Source organism: Hoplias malabaricus, chromosome X1 (assembly GCF_029633855.1).
Source record: "Hoplias malabaricus isolate fHopMal1 chromosome X1, fHopMal1.hap1, whole genome shotgun sequence".
Taxonomy (NCBI): Eukaryota; Metazoa; Chordata; class Actinopteri; order Characiformes; family Erythrinidae; genus Hoplias; species Hoplias malabaricus.
The window spans coordinates 14,349,133-14,359,713 of record NC_089818.1 but is presented as its reverse complement, the minus strand read 5'-3'; the positions used below and the strand labels follow the sequence as shown (position 1 = coordinate 14,359,713).

The window sequence follows — 10,581 nt, the reverse complement described above, 5'->3', positions numbered from 1 at the left end:
TTCCAGCGCTAAGGTCCGCCTCCGCTGGGGGAGATGAACAGAGCTGATGTCACCGCGCTGCAGAATTTGTAGTTTTGAGTTGGAGGCGTTTGAAATTCGCCGTTTCTATGAAGTCGTTTATATAAGATATACCACAAATAGGAACAAAACATTTAGACAGAGATGTAGATAAGGGTCTGTTGATGCAGTCCGCCCCACAGCATGATTAAGCAACACAGAAATACATAGCGGTTTTGTCACTTTAACTTTGTTTTTGAGGGTAAACTGACGGGTAAACGGATCGCTTCCCACGATGCACCGCGGCTCAGCGGGAACACAACATGGCGAGAAAGGCGGCGCGGAGAAAACACTCATTTGATTTATTTTAAAAGACATTAAAACTGAAGAAACTGGACCTTTTTTAAAAGTTTTAACGCCGTCCGCGCTAAAATTGACAGTTTATTTTTTCTGTATATGCGGCAGTTAACCCGGGGAAAGTGGCCGAATGAGGTAAAACAGCTTTTATTCTGAACAATACCAACATCTCTAACAACAATACAGAGCTCTGTTGAGGGTTACAGCACAACGCAAGATTTCTCAGCTTAGCCAGAATACCTAAGCTTAAAGTCAAACCTGCCCAGGAAGAAAAGATCTGAGGGACTTCCTATTGAACAATCCTCAGTTTTGGACTTAAGTTATCTGGATAAATGAGAAATCCTGTTTTACTACACAACCCCCACCAGAGATACAGTAACACACTGGATACTGAAAGTAACACTAAATTGTGCATTGGGCATTAAGGACAGTTCTGCCTTGAATGTAATTATTGTCATCCCACATTTTTATTATTTTTTTTTCTGTGTGTGAAAATTGGAAATTTGGGCATAGAATTAACAACAGATTAACAAAAAGTTAATGGTATTTTGTTCTCTGATGGTCTGCTGATTTTATATATATATATATATATATATATATAATATTATATTATCATTATGTTATTTGAGTAACATTGTGGCAGTTTTAATGTGCACCAGTACTTGAAAATACAGAAAACAATAATAAAAAATATTTTAGCTTTAATTCTTCCCATGCTCTTCATGCAATTTGAATGATGTCGTTTCTTCTTGAATGTTGTAGATATATAATGTTTGTCTGAATCTAATAACTCAAATGATATGAAGTCAGAAGTGATGTTAATGTATTCTTTTAATTTTTAATACACAATAAAATGCCTGACAGTTCTCTCTAAATATTTTGGGTAGAAGTGTAGCTCAGGTGTGTTGACAATAAAGGAAATATCTATAGCATTGCAATAATGGATGTAATTTCACTAGGATGTGATTTGATAACATGCTAATTTGTTTCCTAACAGAGACTCAACGGGCGCGCACAGTCTGGGCTCCCATCAGAAGTCTCCATCCCATCATCCAGACTCTTCTCATCTGTCCCTGTCCAGACTCTCCCTCAGAGATGGGCAGAGTGACACAGAAAGACTTGCTAATAAGTTTGAGGAGGGGCAGGACGTTCTAGCTCGATGGTCAGATGGCCTGTTTTATCTGGGGACAATCGAGAAGGTCAGCGTTCCACATAGTTCTGTTAATCTGTAAAGAACAAAATGTATTTGTCCGTCTGTCAGTCTTTTTATAAGTCTGTCTGTCACTGATTTTGGAATTTTGACTCGATACCAGTACCCAGTATCTTTCTTTGTACATATCTTCTGATGCCAATTCATAAAGTCAAATTTACCTCTTTTTGTTCTGCTAGATTTTATTTTCTCACACTAGATAATAAACCAACCCAGATGGGCAGACTCTTATGTATGTGTAATATGCCTTTTTATTGTTGTTTTATTCAGATAAACAAGCAAAGGCAATGCTGTTTTGTGGTTTTTGAAGATAAGTCGAAGTCGTGGGTTCTTTGGAAGGACATTCAGACAGGCAAGTGCCCTTCACTGTGTACTCAAAATAACCATGACTGAATCTCAGATGGTTTCTTATTCCCTGTATAGTGCTCTTAATAGACCTTAAAACAAACTTAAATAGCTCCTACACCTACACAGTGCTTTATGTCTCACGAGCTATTTGAGATACATATAATTCTCTACATGACACATAGCTTTTTCTTTCAGAAAGACAGCTTTATTACTTGTCAACTGATTGTGTTTTGTACTTTATCCCTATGTATTTTGGATAGATTTGCTATAATTCACATGGAGCTTTTCACTTGTCAGTTTTCCTCGTAGAAGCCTGAAGAAGCTGGAGAATATGCAGTTGCCTACTTTTACTGATGGTATTGTAACATTCCTGTAGGCCATGTTCAAGTTGAAATGCACTAGTGTAGTGACATATTTTAATTGTTTTATCTGTGTTTATGCACATTACATTAAGATTTTTTCACTTTTTGCATTCCACCTTGAAAGGATCATTGGTGCACTGGGGTTAGTGTCATAATGGGTTTAGAGTGAAATATCGTCATTGTGTTTTTAAAACCTTAAATATTTACACCATAAGGAAAAACCATTTGTCTTTTACATTGTATTTAATTTTGTGATGAAGGGGCCAGTAGAAATGGTTGATAATTAATTATTCTGTTTATTGTTATAATAATAACTGAATATTTTGCAATCAGCTAATTAGTCTTAGAATTACTTACAGATTATTTTTAATAGAGTAAAATGTATAGAGTTACCAGGAACCTTTAGAAACTATTCAGAGCATTTCTAAGGTCCAAAGATGCATCACTTAAGCAGAAGATTGTCTTGCACAGAGGGTTGGTTGAGATCTAATTCTGAATTTGAACAGACCCTGGACAGTAATTATATTATTGCTGCTGTGTGTTACAGGGGACAGTGGAGAGGAGATGCTTTGCACTATTTGCCAGAATGAAAGCTCAGAACCACCCAATGAAATGGTCATCTGTGACAAGTGTGGACAAGGTGGGTGAGCTAGTGGGTAGCACTCGGGGGTAGAAATGGCCCGGAATGTTTTGAAAACCTCTTTAGGGGGTAAAAGTTGAGACTGGATCAGGTTTCAACTTAGACCTGTAGAGCTCAGTGTTACTAAAACCATACACGGGGAAACCATGTACGCTTGTTTTTCACTTCACTTAATCTCAAAGGTAATATGTAAATAGGTAAAGTAACAAATAAATAAGTAGAGTAATACATGTAATTTAAATGTTGTCACAATGTTAATACAAAATGTAAGGGTTGGTTTTTTGTATGTTAATTTTAAACATGTCAAAAGCTGGCTTTTAAGGACATACTTTAGTTTTGCCAAAAGTGTGGAGAGGATTCCTGCAGTAGGACCTGGACCTTTCCACTTCTAGTGACAGTCAATTAACTTTATTACTTAGAAGCATTTTCAAAGTAACAATAGACCTCCATAAAATTCATCATTTCTGAAATGCCCAAGAAAGAGATTTCAGGTTCACAGATGTGGAAAATGAGTCATGTTTACAAACAGTGTATTATTATGTAACAGATCAGACTAATTCCACTCAGATATCAATTACAGTCCTGTTTGCTACTCCTTATTTTGTAGGATACCATCAACTCTGCCATACCCCCATCATCAGTTCCAGTGTCATTGCATCTGATGATAGATGGCTCTGCAGACAGTGTGTGTTTGCCACTACGACGAAGGTTTGCTGACGTTTCAATCTCCTTGGTGTTTAGGTTGTTAGGTGTAGCCACATAGTAATACCATGTGTAACAGGTTAAATATACATCATACATACATATTTCAGTGACTGTGTTTGCAGTCATTGTGTTTGTGTGTAACTGGTTGACACAAGTGATTCCTCAAGATTTTATAAAATTTGGATGCAATGCATGCTGGGTAATTTTTTAACATGGGTATGGTTATAAATTACATTGATATAAAGTCTTGTGTTCTGTGAAACTGAACTCATTGGAGGAGGTATTGATGCAGTGTAGAATACAGCATAACTGATCAAATAATATATATATTTCTAGCCACAAATATCCTTTTAATGATGAATTACACTTCAGGAAATGTCTGATTACATCAGAAGCATATTTGTTCTTTTGACAAGGCATGTTCTATGCATTTACTGGGTTCTGTTTTGTTCTAATTTCAGAGGGGTGGTGCACGAAAGAAAGGACCAAATGCTAAAGCTCTGCAGGAGATGAAGCAGTCTCTTCCGTACACTCTGGAAGATCTGGTGTGGGATCAGGGCCATAAAACTAACACTCAGCAATGCTACTGCTACTGTGGGGGACCTGGAGAGTGAGTGAGCTACACACACATTCATAATTGGGGTTTGAAATACCAGCGCCTCTTGGGGCTGAAATCAGGTTCACAAAACAACAGCAAATATTGAACCATGTGCTGACATTTTTTACTCAGTAATACCAAGTGTTTAAGTAAGAAAGCAAATTCAGCAGATTAAGATTAAGGAGGAATTCCAGGCTCAGATTCCAGGGAAGATTAAATACATGATTGACTGGGGTAAACACTGTATTCAGTTTTATATATGTAGATTTAAAGCACCCCATGGGTCACTTGCCCATTCACATACATGTTTAGAAGGCTGGCAGTTCTCCACAAGGGGGTGCCATTTTTTGTTTTATTTTTTAATCAAAACAATCTTTGTTTTGATTAAAAAATAAATAAAATTGAATACATTAAAAAGTTTTGTTTTCTGAATTTATTTGATGAATGATTTACTTAGTGTGTTCATTCATATCTTTTTTTTTTCTTCTTTGTGTAAAATTATTGTTTTTCATATGATTAATGTTTTTTAAGCAGAGTTTTTCTCTCTCCACAGCTGGTATTTGAAAATGCTGCAGTGTAACAAATGTAAACAGTGGTTTCATGAGGCGTGTATCCAGTGTTTTGAAAGGCCTATGTTGAATGGTGACAGGTAAAAAACTAATTATAATTATTTAGTAACAAAAGGGGTTAAAACCTCATTTGCATATTAGAGCCTTCTTTGACTCCAGAAGTCACTGCAATGATTGTTTTACTCTCTGTAGGTTCTATCTGTTTGTCTGTTCAGTTTGCAGTAGTGGACCAGAGTACCTCAAACGACTGCCTCTAAGATGGTGAGTTTCCGTACTTGAGTTTCACATAAATATCTACAAAATGTCAGATAGCAGAGTAAAATATTTGACTTTCTGTCATTTTTGTTCATTTTGAATGTGAAATGTATCTAACTCTTTCTCTCCTATATATGACATTTGGAAGCAAAGCTCTATTGGTGACATTAACACATTTTTGTTTTGTTGTGTTTTGTTCTGCTCTGTCTCCACAGGGTAGATGTTGCACACCTGAGCCTATACAATCTGAGTGTTATTCATAAAAAGAAATATTTTGATTCTGAACTGGAGCTTATGACTTTTATCAACGAAAACTGGGATGGACTACAACTTGGAGAGGTGATATTTGCAGGTTTTTCTTGCTGCATTTAAAACTTGGTTGCCAGTTTGTTATAACCATATATCTACTGGTATTGTCTGTTTTATCAGTTGAATATAGGCACTTATCGTTTACCAAAAAAACTGCAATCACAAGCAGAAAAATTGTCACAATGTCTGTTAAATCTGGTTAATTTTGCTCTCTTTGCAATAAAACATGGAAGTTGATCTGTGCTATTTTAATAAATGCACAGTACTTTCAGAAAATCCTTTTGCTTAGCACTATAACAAAATCATAATTACCATTAAATAGGCATACTGACTTCCTCTACTGTGTAAGGCCACTTGACACTTTATTTTGGGTTTCAAATTCACAGCTGACAGAGACCCCTAAATCAGAGCGATATGAGAAAATTCTGGAAGCACTTACTAACAACCCAGCAATGTAAGTTATCCTCTCTTAATATTCTTCTACAATTCTCCTCAGTGTCTCATGTCTGTTAAAGGGCAGGTCAGTTGGGTTTAATACTCTAGTTCCCTCTGTCCAGGTTTATTTCTGGAAAGGAGATAAAGAAGAAAAAAGACCTCTTTGGATTACGGATCCGCTTCCCTCCGTCCCCCCACAGCTCCGATATGCCCTCGCACCGAGAACAGGAGAAAGCCTCACAGGAGATTAAGATCAAAGGCAGGAAGTCAAGCAAGCCCCCCCACTCACCCAGGTGAGTCTCATGATTCTTTCTCTTTCTCTCTGCCGTTTTTTATTTTTGTCTTTGCCTTTTTCTTTCTCTCCCTTCTGCCCTTCTTGAGTTAGTTTTAGCTTCCTCACTTTGTCTCAGTCTTTTCCTCTTTCCTCTTCCTTCTTATGCTTTCTCCCTCTCCTGCCTGTCCTTGTGTAGCTCTCCCATTATGTTTCTCTTTTTGTCTTTTTCTTTGTCTCTGTTTTTTCTGTTCTTTCCTCACACATCTTTTCCTTTATCAGCACGGTCACCAATGGAGTTGTAAATAAAGGAAAAAGGAAGTTCAACACTCAGTCCTTGGAGACGCTGGCCAAGCTCAGACGATCAGACGGACTTTTGGCTCAGGTGGGGATGTAGAACATTGTAGCTACAATTTGAAAGTAAGAAAATTTGGGGGTTAAAAATACTAACATCAGCATTTCTTCTTTTTACTTTTGCCCCTTAAATGTAGAATGATATGAAGTTGCCGGCACTGGACAGCAGCTCGCTGAATGTGATGACTGCTAAAAGGTGAGAGTTCAATCTAATCTCTGATTTGGAAATTGCTGGAATACAATAGTGATTGTGCTGTAATGTATTGTTCATACTTCCTCCAGCATCAAAAGTGAAAAGTCTTTGCCATCATCAAGTACCTCAGATGTCGACTCAGTTGGTGCCACAACTGAAACTACCTCAACTAGTATATCCAGGTATTATTAACAATGGTTTAAGCATCAAGAAATTGAGGCCTGTAATTTAACAGATTTAAAAATGAAGAGGTTTATTCTCAGGGTGCTTTAAATCACTTTTAAAAGCCTGACATTCTGCATTTTCTGCATCTTATTGCCTTTAGCTTAGGCTCCCTAATGTGGACTCAAAGAGTAGCACAGATGAAATGTTATATTGTTAAAAAAAGAAATAAAGTGAGTTTAAGGTAGACATTACATGTTTGAGAGCATTTATCTATTCTTCAGTAACACTTTTGCCTGTATATACAGTTTTCTTTTAAATTAAAACATAAGTATAGAAAGCACAATGGAATTATTTGTCTAATATAAGATAGTTAATACTAATACTAATGATGGATCATTAAATTTTTCCGCTGCACTAGCCTAAGTACCCCCAGCAACATTCTGTCTGATCGTTTGAGGCCCATGACACAGCCACTAGTGAAGAGGCGTCGCGGCCGGCCTCGAAGAGCTCTCCAGACGCCCAACCCAGAAATCCCCCCTCGACCTGAACCCCTGAGCCCCAGCATCCAGGAGCCAGCCTTCTCAAGGCTCCACCCCACAGACTTTCTCCAAAGCCTGGACCCCAGCACGCAGTTCAGTCAGCTCAAGAGCTCCATCAGCAGCTACTTTGGTGCAGCCGGGCGAATGGCCTGCGGAGAGAAATACCGCGTCCTGGCGCGCAGAGTCACTGAGGACGGGAAAGTTCAGTATCTGGTCGAGTGGGAAGGGGTCACTGCTTCATGAGTTCAAACACACATTTGGTTCCCACAGAACCCCACCCCCACCCCCCCGCACACACACACACACACTGTGGAGCAGCTCTGATGTTGTCCATTTAGTTTTTAATTTCTGTGTGATGTTAGCGCTGAGGTCAGAACAGTTTCAGTATGTGGAATGTAAGTAAGGTCGCATGCAAAAGTTTGACTACAAGTTTTGTTGATTTTTTTATTTTAAAAACTGTTAAACACATCTGCTCTTATTTTTGCATTGTTTATTTTTTTAAATGAACATTTCCTGAAACATAAAACCTGAAATGTGCCCTGAGCAAACATTTTGGCACACTTTGTGTATTGTTATTTATATGTTAACCTCTGAACTAGAAATCGTGGTTTTTGGGGAAAAAAAATCCTGGTAGATGTGTTATAAATTACTTGTAAATTCAACAAAACCTGTGAATTATCTAGAAATACTCATACTTTTGCATACAACTTTAAGTGGTCACCGAAGGAAGATTTGTGTGTCTTCAGGACCACAGAAATCGAGAGAGAGGTAGAGAGATATATCAGACTATTGTACATGCCTCTGTGCCATTACATAAGGACTGCCTTGTAGATTGTAGATGTCAGTGGAGCTACACATCAGAAGTTGGGTTTACATTAGGACTGGAAGCGAGGTTCATAATTCAGGTTATAAACATTCTGACCTATCCATGCTCTGCCAACAAGTTTTAGTTCTGTAGCAAATGTTGCTAGGCTGGACTAGCTTGAAAAAACATCCTAAATTTCATTGCATCCATTGAGAAATAGTGGAAGTGTGTGTTTAACTGTATTATATAACATTGGGTTTACAGTTTACAATTCTCTAACAAGCTACACTGTGTTATTGTTGTTATTTCTAATAGAAATGAAGCAGGTGGAAAACCACAACAGAAGAAAATTAATTACAGGCAAATAATATATTCAGTTGTCAAGGGAAATTCCACTGATTTCTGTTAACTTCAGTATCTAGGAGTTAAATAAATGAATTTGAAGTAGTTTGGTGAGAAAGTTTGAACCAGTAATGTGTAAAGTGTTGATAGGAACCAGACATTTGCCTCTAAAATCTCACAGAAAGGTAACCCAAAGAAAACGGGTTCTAGATCTGTACTAAAACACTGTAGTTAACACATTGTGAACATATCAATCCATATGTTGCCCATGGAGATTTGATAATATGTATGCTTATCATGTCAGGGAATTGAACCCTGGTCTTTTGGTGTTAAGGTCAGTGGTTTTACCCACTGCACTGACCTCATAACTCTCTGGTTCCTATTACCACCAACACCAATGTAATAAAATCAATGAAATTAGTAAATGGGTGCTCTGAAAACTTTGATTTACATCTCTAATAATTAATTTAAAAATTGGGATTCCTCTTTAATAGTTACACAGTGTAGATTAATAAAAGCTGTAGTTGCTATAAATGTAGGCAAAGCATTGATGGATCAGTTCTCTACCATTTCAATCTGTTTACTTCTGATGTGCAGTTTCCCAAAGAGGTTATTGAAAAATCAATGCTGTATGCTGCTGCAGATTAGTTTTATTAGTTTTTTTTTTCTTCTTCCCCTCTTTCCTCCTTTCTATTATTTCAGAATTTATTTTCCTATCAGGCTGAGTGAGCCTAGGAGAGAACAATTTTTCAATAGGGCACTTTTTAATATATATAAATATATAATTTTTTCTTCTTTTCACAGTGGATTGCACATACACTCAACCTGTTAATCTGGTGTTGCTCATTTTGCAACTCAGTCAAGACCTTTAGAAATTCTCAGACAAAAGGTGTTTGTGAATCTGTGGTGATTATCAAAGATTACACAGCATTAACTTCTATATTAGAACTGAATGTTACTCCATGGGAATGTGTGAATAACTGGCTAAGATCAGATGTTCACTAGTGACCGCCTCTAATCAGAATAATAGAGATTTAACAGAGACTTGAGGAGTGTTTAAAACAATGTTTGCCAGTTTGTATTAAAGACTGAGCACTGTAATCCTAGATGAAGGTCCCCTCATTTTGCATATGGAGTCCTTGTATTTTATATTCAGCTGTGATTTATTTTTTGTTTTGTTTTTTTCTTCCCTTCCCTCTATTTAATCTGTTGTATTCTTTAACCTACACATGCTCATAACCCTGAGATCCTTTGTGTTTAGAGCCTGGTTTCTCTTGTTGCTGTTGGACGTCTTTGATTGTTCAAGTAAAATATGCACACTATTGACATTAGCAGCTCAAGGATCTTCATTTTTAGTTTTGTGGGGTTTTATTTTTAGGTTATCTTGTTTAACTTTGTGTCCTAGTTTTGTTTTCATCCTATGCAACTCAATACTCAACAGATAGGTTTAGATTTTGAGGATTTTAAAAAAAAACTGGTTTTGTTTTCTGCTCCATATAAGTCATCTGCTTCAGGAAAAACATAACAGCAATATTTTTGTTACAACCAACTCAGGCTTTTTTGAAAAATCTCGGTGCTATTTATTGCTTTGGATAACAGTGTACACTAACGAGACGTGAAAAAAAATTGGGGAAAAAAAAATCCCCTCAGGATGCTTTCTTTACACTTCACTGTGCAGGAGGGTGAGGAATGGGAATTAGTAGATTTTACTGGAATAAAAAAAAGACCAGATTGGATGTCTCCTGATTGTATTTTCATACAATGTTTGTAAGTGTTTTGTAGCATTAATCCAAGTCATCAGATGTGGTTTTGTTAGTAGTTCTCAGTTCAGATGGAAATTTTGGTTTTTCATAGAAAACGTGATGATATCCAACCACTCACCACTATGAGCTTTCACTGTAAAGCAGGATACGGACTTCAACATCAATACCTCTTTTATTAAATTTGATATGTCATGTGCTAAGTGATGTGTTTATAAAACGTTTCTCAGTTGGTGTACAAGTGCTAGATCCATGCGGCTTTTATCTTTTTTATTTTTATTATTATTATTTTTTTTTTTACTGGCTTGAGCAGGCTTTATAGCCAAAGAAATAAATCCATCAAATCATGTTTTGCTGTGCCTTGTTT

The 10,581-nt window shown here is 36.9% G+C and overlaps 1 protein-coding gene across 2 annotated transcripts; it reads left to right on the top strand.

Moving 5' to 3' along the window:
* Nucleotides 1-321: 321 nt before the first annotated feature.
* LOC136676134 (metal-response element-binding transcription factor 2-like) lies at nt 322-10,543 on the top strand. 2 transcript variants are annotated; one of them, XM_066653003.1, is made up of 15 exons: nt 322-489; nt 1,352-1,553; nt 1,835-1,916; nt 2,822-2,914; nt 3,522-3,622; nt 4,081-4,229; nt 4,771-4,866; nt 4,979-5,047; nt 5,257-5,380; nt 5,737-5,804; nt 5,908-6,078; nt 6,339-6,441; nt 6,548-6,606; nt 6,693-6,785; nt 7,187-10,543. In XM_066653003.1, exons 1-15 carry the CDS (start codon nt 485-487, stop codon nt 7,548-7,550), a joined length of 1,779 nt encoding a protein of 592 aa, XP_066509100.1. In that variant the 5' UTR covers nt 322-484; the 3' UTR covers nt 7,551-10,543. The 2 variants fall into 2 exon arrangements, with proteins under 2 accessions (XP_066509100.1, XP_066509099.1); XM_066653002.1 differs by lacking the exon at nt 322-489 and adding an exon at nt 2,210-2,268 and having other exon boundaries at nt 1,499-1,553.
* The last annotated feature ends 38 nt before the right edge of the window (nt 10,544-10,581 follow it).